Raw genomic sequence first — 23826 nt, 5'->3', positions numbered from 1 at the left:
AGTAGTTATGTAGTTTTATTTATTTTCTGTTAGTGGTAGTCCATGATTAGATAGCAGACTGTGATGTATAGCCTGTTTGGCCAAGTTCTTTTTGGGCTAGAAGTACTTTTTTTTTAAAAACCAAAAGTGTTTTTTTCTAAAAATTGATGTGTTTGGCCAAACTTTTGGAATGAAAAAAGTGCTTTTGAAGAGAAGTAGAAGCAGAAAAAGTGGCTTCTCTCCAAAAGCACTTTTTTGAAAAGCACTTTTGAGAAAAATACACTTAGAAGCAGTTTTTAAAAGCTTGGCCAAACACTAATTGCTGCTCAGAAGTGCTTTTCAAATTAATTAGCCAAACACAAACTATTTCTCATCAAAAGTACTTTTGAGAAAAGTATTTTTTTTAAAAATAAATAAGCTAATTTTTGCAGTTTGGTCAGGCTAGTAGTGTGGCTATGGATCTTCATTGTAATCATTCTCGTAATTAATGAAATCAGTTGTATCTAGGGATGTTCATAAACACCCGAAAATCGAACCAAATCGATCAAAAAATCGATACTTTTTAGGTTTGGTTTGATTTTAATTTTAAATTTTAAAAACCGATCAAATTTGGTTTGGTTTTGGTTTTAATAAAAAAATAACCGAAAAAACCGAACCAAACCGACTATAAAAAAAGCTATTTAAATTTATTATCACACCTATATATATGTATATTTTTATATAAAGTTTCTAAAATTTTATGGTACATATTAGTCATTTGTAGTTTTAGTCTAGTTCTTTGCTATTATAATAATCTAATTCTATGCCCTCTAGTTTGATTGATATTTTTCTTTTGCTAAGTACAAGAATTTATTTTATGTTAAAAATAATCGATTTTTAATTGAGTTCTTAAGTTATTCATCACTATTTGAGTCAATTACCATCAATATATCTTGGTAAATGATAGATTTCTCAAAGAGCAATTGATTTGATAGCGTTACGTTGAAAATGTACTCGCCGGAATATGCGTTTGGTAGTGTATGTCTCATATTTAAGAAAAAACCGACAAAAAACCGAAAAAACCAAAAAATCGATAAAAACCGAATCGATAAAAACCCGACTTAATTGGTTTGGTTTGGTTCCAATATTTAAAAAACCGACTTACTTGATTTGATTTTTTTTTAGGGAAAAACCGACCCAAACCGAACCATGAACACTCCTAATTAGGAGGCTCAATTAAATCATTATTAAAGTACAAAAGATTTCTAGTCGACCAAATATGTCACATTATCATTACACTCAATTTTAGCACTTTAACAGAATTAGAACATCTATTTGCCAATTTATCTTATCATTCCACCAAAGGAGAAAATAATTAAACATTTCAGATGGTTTGCAATTCTTTTGAACAAATTTTAAAGGATTTTCTGTACACTTTTCTCTCACGGTGATTACATTTTAGTTTCCGTTTGGACATAAATTTTTATTTTATTTTTTTCCAAAATTTTTTTCTTCTTTTTTTGAAAATATTATTTGTTCATAAGTTTTAAAAACTAGAAACTTCCAAAAATTTCAAGTAAAATATATATCAAAACATAACTTTAATTTCCAAAAATATCTTACAGCGTAACTTCATTTTTTAAAAAAAAATTTTTTTTTTATCAAATTTATGTCTAAATGATAGCTTAAACGAAATGAAAATATCAAAACATAAAGGACGCAATTGCAAAAAATACACATAATATTCAACCGTCTCTTTCTCCGTTTGCGAAATTCCTAGGGTTTTAACATTTTAACCAAAAGCCAAAAATACCATGAAATTAGCTCCACTAGACACCGTACAAAACGCGCACGACGACTCCATTTGGACGGCGGCATGGATTCCGTCGACGGAGGAATCTCCGGCGCTGCTTCTCACCGGAGGTCTCGACGAAACCGTGAGGCTATGGGATCCGAAAAACTTCACTTGTATTCAAACCTACACCGGTCACTGCCTAGGCGTCGTATCTGTTACAGCTCATCCTACTCGGAGAATTGCGGCATCGGCTTCTATAGATAGCTTTATTAGAGTGTTTGAGGTTGATAAGAATAACACCATTGCTACTCTCGAAGCTCCTCCTTCCGAAGTCTGGCAATTGCAATTTAGTCCCAATGTAAGTAAGGAATTGGAAATGTATAGTGTTCTCGTACAAACATTTATGCATAAAGTTATAGTCTTTACTAGATTTTCATCGGTTTGGTTAGAGACTTGTATGCTAGTGCTAAGAGAACCTCTCTTTATAACCGAGAAATCCTCAACCTTTCCATTTAAATAGCCACACGTAACGAACTGTGTTCTTACCGCTAGAACAAAGCAATGGGGCTAGTGCTAAGAGAACCTTTAGCTTAAAAAAAAACTAAATTTTGTTTGTTCTAAGAGACAGATTATTCGCCAGTATTTGAATGATATCGTCAGGTCCAGTACCAAGCGGAATTTATAACGACATAGGCGACCCAACTAGTTTGGAGTTGAGGGTCAGTTGATTAAATTGATTGATGTTTAGTTGTTTACTGGTAATCGATGTTCTAGCGGTTTCTCTCTTTTTCTCATCTTTTTGATTGGCTGTTGGACAAATATTAGCTATTCTTCTAGTGCTAAGTAAACTGTTAATGTTTGTCCTAGGAGTTGATTTTAAGGTTAGGGGATTATGCATGTAACTTGCATTGCTATACAAAACTCTGATTAGGAGCTCGATGTAAATATCGGCCTTGATGCATCAGCCTTCTTTCCCGTTCCTTAAAAAATACTTAAAGTCCGTATAACAATATGGGTTTCCCTTATTTTCATGTTTTGAAAGGGAATAACTGCTTTTACTAGTTTAGTTGATGAGCCGTGGTGCCGAAATTCCTCATAGATTTCAATGCGTAGACCTCTCAAACAATTATTTAAAATAGCTCTTTGGAATGCCTTGTTGTTGCTAGAAGGCCATAAGATCCTTCATAAGTAGAACGATTTGGATACCTAAATTCTTCTTGGCCGATTCCTGATTGTGCGGAGTAATGAAGATCTAGCTCTTGAGATGTTGATGGAAACAGCACACCTATTTGATGAAGTGGTGAATATTATTAAGAAACAGACTCTGTATCGACCAGTACTTCGTGCTGTCTTTGTTGCAAGTATGTTTTGAAGTGTGGTGCTCTCCTCATACTTACCTTTATGGTTTGTTCATGTAATTGGACGTACGAGGTCGGAATCGCAATGGCAACAGAGAAGTGGGTAACTTACTGATACTGAAATAGCTGGGATCTGCTTATATTATTGGATTGAGACAAAAAATGAGGAACTTTGTTTGATTGACCTATCAAATCAATTTAACTGCGTTTGAGTCCTAAACTAGTTTGGGTCAATTGGCCTATCAAAAACAGAAGAAACAGAACAAGAAGTTCTGTTTGATTATGTTCTACATGGTTTTCAGTAATTGGGATTCTTTTCCTTTATTAAGAGTTAAATGGAGCATTTGAATGTTTCCTTGTCATTCCCACATGTATCATCTTGTTTGATTTTGACATCTGTCTCATCATACATCGCGACTTGCTCCTGCCAGTATGTATGTTACTTGATCCTTTATGGTATTCAAGGTTTGTGATAAAGCAATGCCTCTTTTCTAGAATTTAAATTTCCTGTACACATCTTTATGGAAAGTTTTAGGTCGCCCGCTTATGGTTCTCACACTTTCCAGGGTAGCACCCTGGCAGCAGCTGGTGGTGGTAGTTCATCGGTCAAGCTATGGGATACTACTCAGTGGCAACTTATTACCACATTGTCAATTCCTCGTCAAGAAGCCGCCCCGCAACCATCTGAGAAAAGCAGCAACAAGAAATTTGTCCTTTCAGTTGCATGGAATCCTGATGGTAGACTTCTTGCTTGTGGTTCAGTTGACGGGACTATCTCTGTTTTTGATGTAGCACGTGCCAAATTCCTTCACTTCTTAGAAGGCCATAGCATGCCTGTGCGATCTCTCGTGTTTTCACCTTCGCTTCATGATTCAAGGATACTCTTCTCAGCATCAGATGATGGTCATGTACATGTATATGATGCTGAGGGTAAAACCTTGCTAACATCCTTGTCGGGTCATTCAAGTTGGGTTCTGAGTGTTGATGTCTCCCCAGATGGAGCAGCAATTGCAACAGGGTCAAGTGACAAGACGGTTAGGCTGTGGGATCTTAAGATGAGAGCAGCTACGCAGACTTTGACCAACCATACAGATCAGGTTTGGGCTGTGGCTTTTGGTCCGACATCACGGACTGATATTCGGTCTTGTATGCTTGCAAGTGTGTCTGATGACAAGAGTTTATCGTTCTATCAGTACTCCTGACTGTTGTGAGCTAATCATCCGTTCCATGCTTGTATGTTAGTAGGATGTATCAAGAAAATTTTTGGCCTCTCTTTTCTGGCATGACATCAACTTTGACATTAGGTTTGAGTATCATACATATGCAATGCTATTGTTCTTGTTTTTTTTTTCTCCTTGTAGTCGACGAGCCAATACGGCCTCTTTGAAATTGCCAATCATAGAGGTGCAAAGGTAAAAATGCCTCTCGATGCATGAGATCACAACAATAACAATAAATTCAATATATTCAATATATTTTATTTTCACAAGTAGGGTCTAGGAAAAATAGTGTGTACGCAGATATTACGCCTGTATAAAGAAGCATGAGATCCCAACATAAGGGTGGTTAAGTGGACATAAGTTTCTAGAACTAGAATGTAAGACGTTCTAATTATTTTATTTATTTATAAGGAAAAATAAATATATTTTTGAAAGTGTAGTAGTTTATCCATCCTTGTCGCTAGGCAATTATTAGAATGTTTCATTGGAAGCCAATCTCGTCTTCATTGAATAGATATTAAATTGGAAGTTGGTAGCTTTTAATTCTCGTTGGACTTGGGAAAACTAAATTAATAAGGCAGGGTAGCTACTTCAGTTTCCTCTCATATGTTTCTGATACCAAAATGATTTGACCTCGTAAAGTGGAAAAAACCTTTAATTTCTAGAAGAACACCGTTGTTTGGTTGTCCAACGGGTAACTTTACTCGCATTTAACAATGGAATAGAAAATTTTGTTCTATTTGATTGTGAGAGAAAAGGAAATAATTATCTCTCATTCGAGATACTAGCAAATACGTGAAAGGTATTTGGACATGATTTGGTTAAAGTTTAAAAAAATAAAATGCTCACGTATTTTCTCCGATTCATAATAAGTGATATTTTAGTCTTTTTATTTTGATTTGAAATAAGTGTACTTTTTATCTAATCAAGAATGAATTAACTTTAATTTTTTAAATTTATTTTTATTTACATATTCCAATTTGTTAAGTTAACAATAATCAAATTTTAAATAAGTGTAATTTAATCAAAATACTTATTTTTTTCTAAGAGTTATATAATATTTTCTTTAAAAAGTGTGTCGTCAAAAAGTCATTTATTGTGAATAGAGAGAATATTTGTCACGGTGTAATGAATGCCTTTTCTCTTAATGTTTGTGATGGAATTAATTGATGCATGGCTTGCTGTTTCATCAGCCTCGACAATTGCAATCGGCCAAGTTTGTATTTTGCCTATTAAAGTAACTAGTTTTAGTACCCATATCAAGGAGTATAAATTTTTTAAAAACTATAAATATCAATAGGAAACAATATTAATTTCTTACTGACCAAAAAAGATATTGACTTCTTATAAATACTTATGAATTTTTTTATATTTAATTTTTATGACTTAATATTGAATTTGCAATGATCGAATAATTTTTATATATTTTTATTGATTCTTTAAATATTTTTAAAAAGACACAAATAAGAAGTTGAGTCTTTTGGTCTTTTACAAGTTCTGTGAATGAAGGGGTTAGTCCTATAGATTCTAAAAAAATTGATAGGTGATAATGTAAAGTCTAAATATGATTAATATTAAGTTAATATTCTACAATAAAGAACTTAATATTTAAAAAATAATAAAAATCATTCGTTGGAATGATGAAAAATGAAAGAAAGATTAACAATCACAACTCATTTAGGATATGTTTTGTCTTTTATTATTTTATCCTCATTCCTTCAAGTTTTCTTTTTAACCAATTTGACTGCTAATGCTATATTTATGACCGATTTTGCTATATTTCTTAATTTCATTCACTGTCAATTCTCTTCTTATGTAAAAAAGTTCATGTACTCAGAGAATTTTGTCAACTTGAAAATTCTTTTACTTGTATAATGAATTTGAAAATTTTCGAATATGATTCTTTTGCTAGATATTTAATATAGACTTATTAATCATGTGTTCTCAACGCTAAAAAGGATAGTTTAATTTTTGTTGACTCAAATTCTTAATATGAGTTTATTCTAGATTTTAAATATTTAACTTTAGTTATTATTTTATCTAATCAAAATTCTATTTTCAAATGATAAATATTTGATCAACATTTTATTTTTGGATCTTTCTATTTGCATATCCGTTATTATTATTGACTTTCGCACCTTATTGATATAAAAAGTAATATAATTATAAAACAACTCCCCGTAAAGAGAAACTTTACTATTAATAATAATTTAATACTTGTACCGAGAAAGAGATTTCACTTCCCTTAAGAAATAATAAATGAAATGCATAATTTACCATGATACTCATATTAATTGATGCATATTTTATTAGATTTGAGAAAATGATTTGAAATGAGTAATAAATATTGTGGGTATAACAGAATTTATTTTTTATCTTCTCTTGATATGCGTAAAGTGTCAAGTAAAAATAAAAATCTATTTTTAGTATACCAGACAAGTAAAAGTGAACGGACAGAGTATTTAATAATAACTTAATACTTGTACTGAGAAGGAGATTAATAATAAACATTGTTGTAGCTTAAAAAACTCTTCTTTTTTCTTTTTTACTTTTCCGATAACATACAATAGGAATACGTGCCAAGATCACATATTGAAAGCCATGTGTCTGTAACTTCAGGTGCAACGATTCAACTTGTTATTAGTTAGTCATATAAATGCGGATATGGATCTTTCTGCTATGTGTCAGGTCCATATTTGCCTAAGAATTGTAAAAAATATGTGAAAAAAATACGATCAAAAATTTTTAAGTTGATTTTTTAAATAATAACAGTATCATTTTATTGTTCATTGGCTATATTAATCAAGGTTGATAAGAGGTATTAGCAAACTTTTAATCTACCAAACAAATGTACAGTTTATTGTTAAGTAAATAATATTTTTGGTATTAAAGAAATACACAATTTTTTGCTTAATTCATTTATGTGGTGAAAATGACTATTTACAAAATAAGCATGTTTTTTCCCCCAATAATTTCATATGTTTTTACATCACTTTTAGTTATAAATATTGATTTTATTATTGATTGTATAACTTCTAAGTGTGAAATTTTGCTTTAAGATGTTAACAACCAATACAAATTAAGATTTAAAAAAATATCATAATTATCCTCGTTGTTTAAGTCTCATCATTAATCTTTCTAAAAAAAAAAAAAAAAAAAACCTAGAAATCTTGTGGTCCTAACACCTATAACATACTCCCTCCGTTTACTTTTACTTAACATGTATACTAAAAATAGATTTTCATTTTTACTTGTCACTTTACGCATATCACAATTTTGTTTTTCATGTTATACCCACAATATTTATTACTCATTTTAAATTATTTTTTCAAATCCAATAAAATATGCATCAATTAATATAAGTATCATGGTAAATTATGCTCTTCATTTATTATTTCTTAAGGAGCGTAAAAAGTCAAAATGTACCAAGTAAAAATGAAGGAAGAAAGTATAAAGAAACAAAAATAGGAATGCAATAATGGGGAAGACTATTACAAAATTCGGGAGTGAATTTACAATACCCAAAAGTATCTGAATCAAACCGCAAATACATGAAGTTCTGTGCCAATCTACCCTATATATATTTCAACAGCAAACAGAAAGAACTTACTCTTTCTGGAAACTGAAAACTTTTCATCAACTTTCCTCATTTTGCATGACTTAACCTTCAAAAACCAACAATCTATAAATACTTTTCAAGGTACCATTTTCGTGAATTTTCCAATTTCCTATTTAGATGATCATTTTCTTAATGTTCAAGTTTGATCCGAAATTTTGAAACTAATAGTCGTGAAGTTACGCGAGTGCGAACTTAGTGTAAATTATGTTGCAATTTGGTGATTTTTGTACATTTCGCGAATTGATTTTTCTCCAACTGTAAGTGTTTGAGCTGTTTATGAGAAGCAATAATGTATTTTGTTTTTCTTTTTGTATATTATGTGTTAATGCTTTTTATGTCTATGAAAAAACTGAACAATATAGCCTCTTAATGAAAAGGGTTTAAACTAATGAGGTTGAGGATTCTATGTAATCAAAGGGTAAAACAATTTTTATATATATAAAATGTTTTTGAATCCCCTTAACATAAGAGAAATACATGTTCAAGTCCCAAATTTAGCACTTTTGGATTTTTTGAATCCCCTTATTAGAATTCATGGATCCGCCACTGTGAGTAATGATAGTGAGGTTCGAACCATTAACATAAGAGAAATACACGTTCAAGTCCCAAGTTTAACACTTTTGGATTTTTTGAATCCCCTTATTAGAATTCATGGATCCGCCACTGTGAGTAATGATAGTGAGGTTCGAACCATTACTCATTTACACATTTGAAAGTATTCACGATGCTTATCTTATGAAAATTGACTGAAAATGCACAAATATTTGTTAGTTTTTGTAGTTTTAGCTCATTGGCCATTCATTTGATGTATCTTCTTGGGCAGAGAATGCCATACTAATTGCATTAATTGGTTCATGTCATTGGGGAATGCCTTTTTGTCCGAAATGCCACATTTGCATTGCTCGCTGTTGCTTGCCTGCAATGGTGCTGATTTGTGTATTATGTCTTATGTCTCTTTTTTTGTTTTTTATTTTGAAGAGTATTGTGGAAGCGTAGAACTGTATAGCATATAAAATAGAAGGTTCTGAAGGAAGTAATTACAATCGGAATATATTGGAGAGAATGGCCAGCAATAGTTATGTCTCCTTATTCAATGACCAGGGGTCATCTGCGGTTGCTGGGGCTGTTGTTATTGCGATTATAATACCTATATTCCTCTCATTGGTACTTATGGGGAAGAAAAAGGCAAAACAGAGAGGAGTTCCAGTTCAAGTTGGTGGTGAGGCAGGTTTCGCAATGCGAAATGCTAAATCGGACAAATTAGTTGAAGTTCCTTGGGAAGGGGCTACAACGATGGCAGCTCTATTTGAGAAGTCTTGTAAAAAACATTCGTCTAAGCGCTGTCTTGGGACTAGAAAACTAGTTAATAGGGACTTTATAACAGCAAAGGATGGAAGGAAGTTTGAGAAACTTCACTTGGGAGAGTATCAGTGGGAGACTTATGGGCAAACATTTGATCGTGTTTGCAACTTTGCCTCCGGACTTGTTAATTTGGGTCACGATGTGGAGACTCGTGCTGCTATCTTCTCTGAAACTCGTGCGGAGTGGCTAATTGCCTTTCAGGTATTTGAGTTAATCCTATTGTATATTGAAATAGTTCCTGTATTTGTTTGTTATCTTATTACTACAGGAGTGCAATAAGTTTTAATAGGTGAAATTGTTTTTCTCAGGGATGCTTCCGCCAGAATATCACTGTTGTTACTATTTATGCTTCTTTGGGAGATGATGCCCTAATACACTCGTTAAATGAGGTGGGTCAGTTTAAATATTTTTTTCTCCTAGATTACACAAGGTGTCGGTGACATGTAATGAATTGGTTTTACCTGTGGTTATTGACAGACTCAAGCATCCATGTTGATTTGTGATGCCAAGCAACTTAAAAAATTGGCTGCAATTGGTTCTAGCTTGAAAACCATCAAGAATGTCATATATTTTGAAGACAATGAGACTGCAATAGATTCAAGCATTTCTATGAATATTGACAGCTGGAAGGTGACATCTTTCTCTGAAGTTGAAAAAGTGGGTAAAAGTAGTCCCATTCAGCCGATACTGCCTATAAAGAAAGATATTGCAGTGATCATGTATACAAGTGGCAGCACAGGAATGCCTAAGGTATGGTGCAACTTGCTTTTAATTTTTCCTTCTGATATGATATTTAGCTTTAAGCTGGAACGCAAGAGAAACCACAACCAAATATGTTCTCGATTCCTCAATGGGATAGAGCATCAGAGCTTTTCACACGGCCAGATCTTTTCTGTTATTTAATGGTTACAAGGCTGAAGCTGAACAATAAAATATGGCTCATCCATCTTGACTCCACGGGCAAAAGCTCGGTGATTAATGCAATGAATAGAATTGATTAGACTGAGATGTCTCTGATCACTTTTGCAGGACCCAAACAGTATCTCATTATACTCATCCTTAACCATTGATCGCCAAGGCGTTTTCTTAAAATCCCTATACTAGATTTCACTTGAATTCCCTCTAAAAGCGAGAACGCACTGTATGCCTTTAGAAAGAAGGCTGGGAAAAAGAGAGCTCCTTTCTTTCCTAGCTTTTGTTAGGACAACAAAGCTTATTCTACTTTGTTATTGCAGATTCTAAAACAGCATTCTGCCTGTTCAAAGACAAAGTAGTCATGGCACACACTTGGCATTTTCCCTTAGGAAGAGTTCAACCCTAGTCCTGGAAAATGTTTCTTCTTTCAATCCTATCAATTACGCTATAAAAGCTTAAACCGAGCGAGCAAAAAGAAAATGAGCATTAACTTTTGCCATAATGTAATCTCATAAGTTTTATACTCTAGATGTCTGTTTCCAATGCAATAATAATCATTAATCTCTTTTGGCTTTGAGTTTAATCAAACTTAAATTTTTAATGTTATCCTCTTCGTTTGTTAGAAAAAGTTTGCTTGAAGTGTTCTTAATTAAGTTTTTTTTTTTTATTTATTTATGTTTTAGGGTGTCATGATAACTCATGGCAATATCGTAGCCACTGCAGCTGCAGTTACAACTGTTATTCCAAAACTTGGAAGCAGTGATGTCTATTTGGCATACCTACCTTTAGCTCATGTTTTTGAGTTAGCTGCTGAGGTAATCTTCAGAGTCTATATATCGTTTTTGTTTCCTTGAGTCTTTATCTAGCAATGAAAATTGTTTTAGTTCTAAGCAATTCTGGTCCTGCAGACGGTTATGTTGACTGCTGGTGCGTCAATTGGTTATGGGTCGGCTCTGACGTTGACAGATACATCTAATAAAATCATGAAAGGGACACAGGGAGATGCCTCCGCTTTAAAGCCTACTTTAATGGCGGCGGTTCCAGCCATTCTGGATCGTGTTAGGGATGGTGTTATAAAGAAGGTTTGAGCTGGAAAGTGCATATTTTAGTTGGAGTATAGGGCCTAACCTGAAGTACTAATCTGTTGGTTATATTTTTCTCAATCTAGGTGGAGGAGAAGGGAGGATCTGCCAAGAAACTTTTCAATATTGCCTTTAAGCGCCAATTGGACGCTATGGAAGGTAGCTGGTTTGGAGCATGGGGTCTAGAGAAACGATTATGGGAGGTAATTGTTTTTAAAAAGATACGATCAGTACTCGGAGGAGATATCCGTTTCATGCTTTGCGGTGGTGCTCCTCTGTCAAGAGATTCACAAAGATTTATCAACATTTGTATGGGGTAACTTTTCTACCGTCTTAACGTCAGGAAATTGTTTGAATATAGTTTACTTGTATTTAAAAAGCGAATGTGTTCACTTTTTTTTTCAACATTGCTCTCTGGACGGGATGTTTAATGTTAGAATTTTTATAATCATTTGCTGCAGAGCTCCTATTGGTCAGGGATATGGCTTGACAGAGACATTTGCCGGAGCTGCCTTTACCGAGTCAGATGATCCTTCAGTTGGTCGTGTTGGTCCACCTCTTCCTTGTTCCTATATAAAGGTATGATGGGTACTTCTTGGTAAAAAGATTGATAAAATCTCATGTATGGATAATCTGGGATTGTCCCATTCATAATCAGTCTATAGAATTCTTTTGAGACCATCTGCTACATTCAATCATTTATTGATCTATGTTTTAACTATTCAACAAAGTTGTTCTGGATAGATACATTTGGTGGAATTTCATGCAGTGGACAAAATAATCCGACTATAGGGAAATTAGTGTTCATGTAGTTAGAAGAGTAATACCAACAGGTCAATTACTTTCTCATACATAAGAGAATTCAGCTTCCTGTTTGAAATCGCAGTGTTATTAAAACTGCATTAGCAAGTGTCTAACATTTCCCTTTTTTTTAAAGCTTATGACTTTTACTCAAAGTCTTCTCACCCTTGTGTTTATCACATTCTAAGAACTAAGGATAATGTCATAAATGTTCCCTGAGGTTAGTATGTCCTGTGTTTAACAATACAGCTTATTTCTTGGGAAGAAGGAGGCTACAGAATTGTTGATAAGCCGATGCCTCGGGGAGAAGTAGTTGTTGGTGGGAACAGTGTTACTGCTGGTTACTTCAACAATGATGACAAAACTAATGAGGTGTACAAGGTAGTACTGAGCTTTTCCTTGTGTAAATGGACTGAATTTGTTTATAACAGAAGCCTGTTTATGCCATTATTGTATCAGGTTGATGAGAGGGGCGTGCGCTGGTTCTACACAGGCGACATCGGAAGGTTTCATCCTGATGGATGCCTTGAAATCATTGATAGAAAGAAAGATATTGTTAAACTTCAGCACGGGGAGTATATCTCACTTGGAAAGGTACTTCTTTGTGTCATTTGTTTATTTTTGGATAGGTCGGCATTCACTATTTTCTTTTCCCCTCCGTCACGTCATTTTCCAGAAATATACATTCAATGCTTTGCTTGGAGTTACAATGAACATAAACTGGTTTGATTTGGTGCATCTGACTGTGACTTCCGAGTTCATTTTGGTGGCGATTTATAATTGTTTATTTTGGATACTCGCTCAATGCAACTGCATATTATACAATGGCAGTAGCGGGCACTGTAAACACTTTATATTATATTTACAGGGATTTTATCTGTTATTTTGGCATCTGAACTGAGTTTGGTATTTCTTGCTTCAAATTTGTCTTACCAAATTTGTTTCTCCTCTTTAAGTCTTGATTTCTGGAAATAGTTTGATGAATTAACGTTCATTGCAGGTTGAGGCAGCACTTTTATCAAGCAATTATGTCGATAACATAATGGTGTATGCAGACCCCTTCCACAATTTCTGTGTAGCACTAATAGTTCCTTCACAAAAGGTGCTTGAGAAGTGGGCACAAGAAAATGGCGTCGAGCACAGAGCTTTTTCCGATCTATGCAACAAAGTTGAAGCGGTCAATGAGGTCCAGCAATCGCTTTCAAAGGTTTGTCTCCTTTTTCATGCCAATTATAATCACGACGATCCTACTGAAAATGAACCTGGCTTGTATATCTGACAGCTCAGTGTTAAGCTCTATATAGGATAACTCGACGCTATCATAAGACATAAATCCCAGACAACGTAATCGAAGAATGCTGTCATTGTCATTGCAAACAGTGAATGAGTTAATATCTTTTTGCCAATAACAGATTTAACTCTACCGAAGCAAAAGATCTCTAATCTTCACGGAAATAATTTGTGACTAGTTTTCAACTATAGAGTGATGAATGTGTAGGTGATTGACTTGAAATGCAGGTAGGCAAAGCTGCAAAATTGGACAAATTTGAGATTCCTGCAAAGATCAAGTTGATACCCGAGCCATGGACACCCGAGTCCGGATTAGTTACTGCAGCTCTCAAATTGAAGCGCGAACCCCTTAAGGCTAAATTCAAGGATGAGCTTCAGAAGTTGTATCATCTAGTGTTGACTGATTTATCCCCATGTAGCAGGAGAAATATGTAGTTTATTGGCAGTTGAAGAGTAGTAATAATATCTTTAAAAAGCATCAGTTTTCCTAGTGAAGTGCAATCACACATCTTCTTTCCTTGTTGTATTAGATTTCAATCAATTATGATTAAGTCAGTTATTCCTTTATTACATTGATGTTCTCATTTGCTTGCCCTTCTGAGTGATGTTACGTACATAGTGGTATGTATTTTCGTTACTAGCTCGAAAAGGCAAACTCCGTTCAAACATCGTCATGTAATTTACCTTCATCCTCATTTGGATAAAAAGGAAAAAATGATCAAGAAAATCATAAACAATTTCCGGAGTTCGGATTGGGGCTCTGCTAATTCGGATTCACACTACGCAAAGCTTATTGCAAAGGGGAAAGAATTCTACAGTCAAACCTCTCTATAACAATTTTGTTTGTTCCAAATTTCTTTGGTCGTTATAGTGAAGTGTTGTTATAGAGAACATATATTATAACATAGCATGAAAATTGATTCCAAAAGAAACTTGGCTTTTATAGTAAATGGTTGTTATATAGCGATGTTATAAAGATGTCTGACTGTACTATGGATAGAAACATTTTCCTTTGCAGCTTTGCCTACCTACATTTCAAGTCACCACCTATGCAGTGGAGGATCCTATCCATCCCACCACAATCTTGGATCCTATCCATCTCACCACAATCTTGATAGTGGTTCTAAGATACTATTAGAGTCAAAGGAAAATGTTTCATGTCCTAAGTAGTTCAAAAACACATTTCAAGCTAGCTCAGATTTCATGAAAGTCCACTGAATACATTGCACAAATTTTCTGATTGAATTTGGCATTATACATCAATCTCTTGTGCCACTCAATACACAACCAGTAACCATTACTTTACTTCTCTTTTCCTTTTGGTTTATCAATCATAACTTCAATGCATACACTAACAGCATTTTAAGCTTGGTGCAGACGTGCAACCAGACCAGATAACGAATTCAGTACCAAAAACATTCGTTTCTTAAGTCTAGGTTCAAATTTAGGATTAACAACCAAATTTACCATTACTACAGTGGAAATCCATTTGACACTTACAAAAACAAGAGAGACTTGATTTAAAGGATAAAGCCAAGGATGATTTGCCTGCCGGTGACTATCTTTGTCGATTAGAAGTTATCACCGGACAATTGGAGCACGTTGCTGAGCCCCATTGCCTTGCATGGTAATAGCCATGTGAGAGGATACACCAAAGGCCCTGTGATCAGGTTGCTGCTGGAAGCTGACGCCGTTGTTGACATCTTTCCGGACACTTGAGAAAGCAGAAGTTGAATTTTCGCGCTCAACTGAGTCTTGAGAAGAAGTTGAGTTAGTAGGGTAACTATTTGGATCAGATTGATTGACTTTCTTTGAGCTAAGAAAACGTCCTCCGGACCCTCTAACTCTATTTACTGCATGAAGATGCCGTGACTCGTGAAGATATGGCTGCATTTGCAATAAAAGACCAGAAGAATAAGTCCAAAATTCATCCTGAAGAATGATAAAAGTTAAAGTCAAGAAGTTTAGGAAGCCTATAATTGGGAACTAGACTACCCTGTACTTTGTAATGGTAGTAATCCCACGAGTTGCTTCTGTGCAGAACTTCCTATTTAACTTCATCTTGTCCTATTTGGTTACTGGTATATCAATTCCCCAAGATACGGATATGCAAAATTGCTAGTCGCCCCCCCAACCCCCCCCCCCCCAAAAACCCCACCCCACCCCCCAAAAAAAAAGAAACGAAAACTGCCAATTTCTTTTGTTTCCTTTCTTTAGATCTCTCTAACCAGCCTATTTGCCTGCTTCTTTTACAAAAAACTATCAAAACGATGAAGTTTCGCATGTCAAGACAACAGTTGTAAAAAAAGTTTTAGCACACAATTTACAAAGAACCAGAGTAAACAGACTCGGGGAATCATGGCTTCCTTGGGCACTTATTTAACGATATAATGCCTGATCACGTTTTGCTTATTCCTGAATATAATTTCATGGAAAAAATTGCAGTAGACTGATGTCCTCAGAAAATGCTTTTCACCTACCTGAGCAATTTGCAGCAGATTGATGTCCGCAGTATTTTTTGTGAAAGAGGAGACTTTGATTAAAGAAGTACTTATGATCATGCAACATGCAAATACATGGAAGAGTCGGCACTAATAGTCTTTGTTAACCATTATACAGGCTGATGAAAGTTTGTTAATAGCAGAATGTGCTGCAATTTAAAATGCCAAATATGTTGACAACTGTTACTGAATTATTTTATGCAGACATGCATATAGTTTGTTTTCATCTTAGCGTTTTTACTCTTGTATTTTTCAAACCTGTTTTAAAAACGCTTTTCTTGAGCCAAAGGTCTATCGGAAACGGCCTCTCTACTTCACACAAGGTAGGGGTAAGGTTTGCGTACACCCTATGGGATCACACTGGGTACGTTGTTGTTGTCGATGCATATAGTGTTGTTTCGTGAGGAAAAATTCCCCTCTTAAGTTGTTAAAGGAAATATGGTAAGCACAGGTTAGAGATAAAAGGATGAAACAGTTCTGAGTTGCCACCATCTTGCTACTTTTAATCTGTCTATCACGTTTTCATTGAATGAAAATGAGACACATATGTGAGCTGAATGAACTACTAAAACTGGGGAAGAGCAGAAAGTACCCAAAATACCTTTCTATTTTTGACAAGTTTGTTCTGAGCCTCAAGCTTAGCACGTATCTGTCTCCGTCTCATGATCCCATGGTACTGTTTTGCGTTTACATAAATTGGTCCATCCTCTGCAAGATCTAGGGGGAGTGGGACCCGTGTAGGCGCTATCCCCGTCATTTGTGGCTGCATTGACCAAATATCAATATTAGAACTTTTACAAGAGAATATTCATCTCCTTTGCAAACTTGTGATAGCTACGTCTAAAATGACCAAGTTCTATTCGATATTTATAGCGTGACTCAACAAAATACTGCATCCGGTATATCACAAAATTACATGTATTAAATCCGTAACATTTTTCAGATTAAGTCAAAGAAGAAAAAGGTCAAACATATTTGCAATCAAGCCATGTATACTAGAAATTAAGCAAACATCTCATCTTTGAAGATATAGAGAGGAAACTTCAAAGCGAACACTACAAGAGACAAAAATGAAAGCGAAGTACTCACAAAAGCTTGAGGTCCATAAGCAGTATATAAGCCACTCATATAGGGATCAGAGTAACCAAAGGGAGAGAAACCCTGCAACATGAAAAATGATAAATTAGATTATGACAAAAGCTAAAGCAAAAGTCTCTAGAAACATACTGTTGAATGGGCCACTTCATTTTGCGACGAAAAAAGAGCAGGCTTTATTTGAGCTTGCATATCTCTTCCATATCTTTCATCATGAACTGGCAAATCAAACGCAAGATGTAAGATAGCCACTGTTATAAGCAAAAAACTTCATCAAGTAAAAAAGCTAAAGCCCGTTGAGGGAAACTCCGAGAGGCTACTTATACATCAGAAAGAAAACTTGCCCAATTGACAAATAACATTTTTGCTATTATATATTTAAGAAACTCATTAACTTGTTAAGAACAAATAATGTGGTATAAGCAAGGATCACCTGTACCAATCGAGATGTGTCTCTACACACAAAAAGAACCACCGGGAATTCATTCATTATTGTAATTTGAGTAGTACAGTTCTCAGTCATTATATTAAACTGAACTAATGAAGATTAAATGAGATATAGAAGGGAGTTGCAATAAAAGCTTAACAATCTTAAAGTATGTGTACCGTATTCTGAGGAGGCACATTGATCTTGAGAATTTGTTTTCTTCGAGGTAGTCATTTCGTCCTGGGAGTTAATAGTTGAATGTGTCAACCGCAATGTCTCGCCTTGTAAGTCTGGATCCAAAGACTTCATCTCCTGACAGCAAGGAGACGGAAATACCACTTCTGAGGCAAAAAATTTATGTGAAGTTTCTTGTTCATCGTAACTCCACCATGATTAGCTATTGACAGCAAAATGATGCATAAAACAGATGTAAGCTCTAAGCTTTTCTTTGGTAAAATTGTACTAGTATAGTACAGCCATTTACTTATCCATAATGAAGATTAGCGACAGATTTCCAGACTATGCTTCAGGCTGCAAAGAATATAGAGCTAAATCCTCAAGGATACTAAGCAAAGAAGATTAACATGGCATAAGACATACCAAGTCCAAATTTACTAAAGACATGCTATCAGAACTGCACACCCTTATATTGCAAAGACGAATATACAGATACTCTATCAAGAACTGCAGTAATTTAAAATGTCATCGACCTGTTACATGAACAACTACATCCCCATTCTGCTATTAAGCACGTCGATATAAAAAGATGGATTAGCGAGATGAGTTGACAAGGGAACCAGTGGACATAGTCCCAATGTATTGTTATCGAACAACTTAATACCATGTGCAAATGAACAATAAGAAAAGAACTGTAAGGTGTACAGGAAGTACAGAACTGCAATATGAACTCCAAAAGACGATAAACTACACAAGGACAACAGGCTTATGCAATGCTAAAACATTTAAGCATGAAAATTTTATTAAATTAGTAGTACCAGGGTTGATGAGCAGAGCACCCCATACAGAGGTAGACAAGAATTTTGTGTCTGATATTTACATGCAGTAACTAGCAATTTATCAATATATTAACAAAAGTAGTTCACCAACCTAATTTAGTCCATTCATAGATATAGACCCTAAAAACATAGCATAAAGGATAGGAACAAATAGCAAAATGACCACCTAAAATGGAATCAGCTATACCAATTACAAAAACAACAATGACAACAACTAAGCCTCAGTCCAAACAAACGGGGGTCGACTAAATGAATCCTCACTGACCATGCAAAGGCGGATCCAAGATTTAAACTTTTTGGGTTGAACCTCTAAGGTTTTTAGCATTGAATCCATTGTATTTTTAAAATTATAGGTTCATATCTACTATTTGTTATAATTTTAATGAATTTTTACTTATAAATTTATGCTCCGCGTCGCAAGTACTGAATTCATATGCACCCAAGATTGCCATGTTGCATCCGCCCATCTGACCATATTACTTCATATAAACTCATGCCCGGACGAATATAATACAAAATAAAACTAAAAAGTACAAAAAGTTCTTTATATTTTCTAGTGATTATACATCCCTGAAAGGCTAAATAAGTCCTAGAAAAGCGTAGGACGTATAATAAGGTGCTAACATGATTAAAACATATCCTCAGCTAATAGGTCTCGCTTATATAGATCTTTTTTCTTTCGCTAAGTCTGCATGGATTACGTAGCTAATACCATTTACAATGGGGGGAAAATTAAAACAAAAAACCCACATGCATCTTGTTCTAACAGAAAGATAATCTTATACCCTGAAGATCATGACTTGATCAAAATGCTATTTTATCAGAAACCACTTCTCATAATCCCAAAAAAAAAAAAAGGAGAAAAACACTAGATCAGAACAAGAACACAAGATCATGAAAAAAGTCAACAAAATTTTCAGATCTTTATTGCATCAACAGCTACACTCTACAAATGTTACTAATAGAAGACAAAACCCAGTTTCCTATCACAACCCATAAACAAAAAATATACAGAAAACCAATAAAAATAGTAACTTTACCCAAAATTATCTTACAAAGGACATACCTTTGACTTTAAAGTCAACATGCATTCAAGATTTTCACTAGAACATTCTTTATCTAACACAACATAATACACAATACCCAAATAAGGAAATTTTGAAAAATCAATAGCAAAATGAAATAGTACACAAATACTGAAACATGAAAGAACATAAGAAAATACAAAAATAGAAAAAGCAAAGAAGAAAGAGAAGTGAAATGGAGAGAATTAAGGACCTGTGGAATCTGGTAAAGTTAATAAGATAGTACGAAATAAACACAAGTGCTGTTTCTTGTTGGGTTGAAATCAAGCATGTCTCCTTCCTTCAAACTCTCTCTCTCTCTCTCTCTCTCTCTAAAAAGAAATCTCCTTTTTTTGCCTTGTAATTTAAGCGATGGGTTATAAGAATCTGTGCATTTCTTCCTGGTTATGATGTGTACAGTTAACTAAACAATTGTTTCATATATTTTAATTTATTCATTCTTTTTCTATTGAAGGACATACTTTTATATTCTCCCTATTTAATTGTTTTTAATAACCGTAATATTTTTTTTAATAATCGCCGCGTCCGAGCCAGCTTGCGCGCAACTCAATTAATTTCACAAGGTATCTGCTATCGTCCACCAACAACAAGTACCATATAACTCTATCTACCAACACTTAACTAGATAGGAAGAGATTACCTCGTATTTTTTGTCTTTGCTGGATATTGAACCGAAGACCTCATGGTTTTAACCCTCTTCATTGACTACTAGGCGAACATTTCGGGTTAGCCAAGTACCGAATAACTTTATCCACTAAGACTTGAACAAATAAAAAAATATCACCTAGTGGAATTTGTTCTCTTTAGGTTGAAATAGAGTTTTTGGAAATTATTTTCTTTTTTTTGTAGGAAAATCATTTTCCTTCAATTGAAAAAAATAAGTTCACGAGAAAAAAAAATTAAAATATTTAATGAAATAAAATATGAAAAAAATTAGATTTAAAAAAAATAAATAGATTCATTCGTACCAAACACACCCTTAAATTTGGTCATTTTCTCGTTACTCAAAGGATTAAAGTTAAGAAAGGTCCAAATATAAAGATAATTAACCCGAATACCCGCTCACTCAATTGCGTATAAATTATATGTTCCCACTGTTCACTTTTACTTTTTCAGTATTACTTTGCACACCCTTTAAGAAATAATAAATAAAGTGTATAATTTACCATGATACTCATATTAATTGATGTATAGTCTTAATGAATTGAAAAATAATTTGGAATGAATAATTAATGTTAAGGACAAAACATGAAAAATAAATTATTTTTTTCCTGATATGCGAAAAGTGATAAATAAAAATAAAAATTTATTTATGAAATACTTGACAAGTAAAAATGAACCGGGAGTATATACTAAAAAAGAATAATGAGTTTGAATGACTATTTGGGTAAAGATCTCAAATAAAAAAGATGCAAGCTCCCGAGGAATCCGTTAAAGCATCATCAATTTTCAAACCTTTAACCATTTTGAGTTTTTTTTGTTTTTAGCACTTCTTCTTCTTCTTCTGCTTCTTCTACTTGAATAGGTCCAACTTGGTCCACTCAAAAACAAAGTTATTTCCTTCACTGTCATTATCAGCTTTGTACACTCTGCTGTAACTCTAGTATTAGTTCCCTCTACCACAGTTCTTAGCCGCCCCTCCACTGTTCAATGCACCCCATCACGCGCTTGCACTTCTGTTGCCCGACATGTTTCTTAAATGGCAATAGCTCACTTCACCCATCTGGGCATGTGAAGGGAACGCGCTAAAATCTGGAGTGGGTTTTGGAAGTGTAGATTTGATTAATGTTCCTAATTTACCAAAAGAGAATATGTTTGCACGCTTAGGAAACATTAATTAAAAGTGTAATTATACTTATTTATTTTTAAAATTTAATACTACTACTTATTTTTATCTCAAAATCCAAAGAATATTTCGGTATGTTATCATCTTTATTTTAAGATCATAAAATTTTAAAAAAATTATATTATTAAATTTTCTATCAATCAAATTAAGACGCAGAAATGAAATGGATGAAGTACTTAGGGGTCATTCGCTTCAAGAGATTATACTTTTAATCTCACTTTTTATATGGAACAACCAAATGGTAGATAAATACAATTGCAGTAAAAAAAAATTATAATTGCATATTAATATCAGTATATAATGCCAATAACCAAACAACACATTAATAACATGTTTGGTCAAGCTTTATCAAGGCCAAAAGTATTCTTTATTTTGAAAGTTGAGGTATTTGGTTAAACTTCTAAGAGGAAAAGATATTTTTGAGTAGAAGCAAAAATTATTTTTGAGAATTTCGAATAAGTAACTTCTTTCTCAAAGGTACTTTTAAAAGCTTGTTCTAAATGGGTTCGTTTGATACGAGAGATAAAAGATAATTAATCTCAAAATTAAATTTGAGATAAGTTTATCTCACGTTTAATTGGGATAAAAATACGGTATAATTAATTTCAAAATTATAAAATTATTTTTACCTTTATAAAATAATAAAATAATAATTTTGAAATAACTAATCCCAAAATAATTAATCCCAATATAGCTTATTTGCGACCAAATGACCCCAACAGCTTTTGTACCAATTCTCACGAAAACCTTTTTGTATAACAAGGGGTAGTTTGGTAAAAGTGAAAGTCAATTAAAGGCAAGTAGATTGGGTTGTACATTGATCCACGTAATGTGACACCATGCGGAAGAATCTAATTTTAGGCGGACACGTGGCGGGTTTTAGACATCCTTAATCCGGTGGTTTTTGGCGGCTTTCGGACACAAAACGACAGCAAGTAAAAGGACAAGAATAGATCAAATCTTTTGTCTGCTTTCCAAATTTGTACTATTCTTTTTTCATCTATATATTTTTTAATTAATTGCAGACCAATTAAAAACGTAAGGGCGGATCTACAAATGTTACAATAAATACCTATAGTTATTTATATTAATTTAAAATTATTGTTGGAAGGTGTTATATTTCAAGAATGGAAAAATGGTACTCTCTCTTTCAATTTAAATGATACATTTTCCTTATTAGTCTATTCCAAAAAGAATGACACATTTCTACAATTAGAAATAATTCAACTTTAAACTTTTTATTTTACCCATTTAATCCTTAATGGAAAGCTTTTATAACCACACAAATGTCATTGCCCCACAAAACTTTTACCCATTAAACTTTTAAGAGCACAAGTGTCAAAAGTCTTATTCTTTTTTCTTAAGCTTCATATCGAGTCAAACTAACTCATCTAAATTGAAACAGAAAGTGTAGTATAAAATTCAAAAGCAAAAAGTATATTGAAAATTAATCTACTATTATATAAGCATAATATCATATGTATATTTGTTGTATATGTTGATGTCCTTGCGGTTTGTAAATTCTTAAGAAGACAGTACCTTTATTTTATTTTATTTTATTTTATTTTATTTTATATTCTGTCAATTTTGAATTAAAGAGTACTTCAATATAAGACGAGAATGAACAAGAGTTAGTGATTGTCAATTAAATTTACATCATTCAAGAGAAGATACACCCATGTAATGTAAATTGCAATTTGATTTATTCTCAAAAACATATTTTGCTATCATTTTATTGGTCAGCAACAACAACAACATACTCAATATTATCTCACACACTGGGGTCTGGGGAAGGTAGTGTGTACGCAGACCTTACCCCTACTTTGTGAGGATAGAGAGGTTGTTTTTAATAGACCCCTGGCTCAGGAAAGTATAAGCACCATATTAATAAAAATATAGACAAGAAGGGACATCAGCAAAAGCCATATAAAATCAGAATAAAGACAACAAGATAGTAAGGTGATCAACATTGAAAAAAAATAACGGTTAGTCATAAAAACCTACTACCAACAGAAAGCGAGACTGCGTGCCAATACTACTGTTATGAACACTCTAGACTACCTACACTACTACCCTAATCCTCGTCCTCCATACCTTCCTATCAAGGGTCATGTCCTCGGTCAGCTGAAGTTGCGTCATGTCGTACCTAATCACCTCTCCCCACCTCTTCTTTGGCCTACATCTACCTCTTTGTATGCCCTCCAATGTCAACTTCTCACACCTTCTCACCGAGGCGTCTGTGCTCCTCCTCCTCACATGACCAAACTACCTAACCCGCGCTTCCCACATCTTGTCCTCAATAAGAGCCACACCCACCTTGTCGCTAATAACCTCATTTCCAATTATATCTAACATGGTGTGCTCGCACATCCATCTCAACATCCTCATCTCTACTACCTTCATCTTCTAGACATGAACGATCTTGACTAGCCAACACTCAACCCTATATAACATCG

General features: G+C 34.0%; 3 protein-coding genes across 5 annotated transcripts; 2 read left to right on the top strand and 1 right to left on the bottom strand.

Annotated features, from left to right (window-relative positions):
• The first annotated feature begins 1699 nt into the window (after window positions 1-1699).
• Window positions 1700-4471, top strand: LOC107785395 (WD repeat-containing protein VIP3-like). The gene is made up of 2 exons (XM_016606696.2): window positions 1700-2111; window positions 3678-4471. Exons 1-2 carry the CDS (start codon window positions 1773-1775, stop codon window positions 4311-4313), a joined length of 975 nt encoding a protein of 324 aa, XP_016462182.1. The 5' UTR covers window positions 1700-1772; the 3' UTR covers window positions 4314-4471.
• A 3442-nt stretch (window positions 4472-7913) lies between these two features.
• On the top strand, window positions 7914-13970 carry LOC107785394 (long chain acyl-CoA synthetase 8-like). 3 transcript variants are annotated; one of them, XM_016606695.2, is made up of 12 exons: window positions 7914-8031; window positions 8929-9513; window positions 9621-9701; window positions 9790-10062; window positions 10911-11042; window positions 11136-11309; window positions 11396-11625; window positions 11771-11888; window positions 12360-12482; window positions 12570-12704; window positions 13111-13317; window positions 13629-13970. In XM_016606695.2, the coding sequence occupies exons 2-12, from the start codon at window positions 9013-9015 to the stop codon at window positions 13833-13835; spliced, it is 2181 nt and encodes a 726-aa protein (XP_016462181.1). In that variant the 5' UTR covers window positions 7914-8031; window positions 8929-9012; the 3' UTR covers window positions 13836-13970. The 3 variants fall into 3 exon arrangements, with proteins under 3 accessions (XP_016462181.1, XP_016462179.1, XP_016462180.1); XM_016606693.2 differs by having other exon boundaries at window positions 12360-12491; XM_016606694.2 differs by lacking the exon at window positions 7914-8031 and adding an exon at window positions 8070-8207 and having other exon boundaries at window positions 12360-12491.
• Window positions 13971-14804: 834 nt separating this feature from the next.
• On the bottom strand, window positions 14805-19649 carry LOC107764454 (nuclear transcription factor Y subunit A-6-like). The gene is made up of 6 exons (XM_075242261.1): window positions 19506-19649; window positions 17603-17735; window positions 17129-17214; window positions 16991-17062; window positions 16503-16664; window positions 14805-15287 (listed from the first exon to the last, which is right to left on the bottom strand). The coding sequence occupies exons 1-6, from the start codon at window positions 19524-19526 to the stop codon at window positions 14982-14984; spliced, it is 780 nt and encodes a 259-aa protein (XP_075098362.1). The 5' UTR covers window positions 19527-19649; the 3' UTR covers window positions 14805-14981.
• Window positions 19650-23826: the final 4177 nt, after the last annotated feature.

This window comes from Nicotiana tabacum, chromosome 21 (assembly GCF_000715075.1).
Source record: "Nicotiana tabacum cultivar K326 chromosome 21, ASM71507v2, whole genome shotgun sequence".
In the NCBI taxonomy this organism is placed as follows: domain Eukaryota; kingdom Viridiplantae; phylum Streptophyta; class Magnoliopsida; order Solanales; family Solanaceae; genus Nicotiana; species Nicotiana tabacum.
This window is presented reverse-complemented; position numbering and strand designations above follow the sequence as displayed.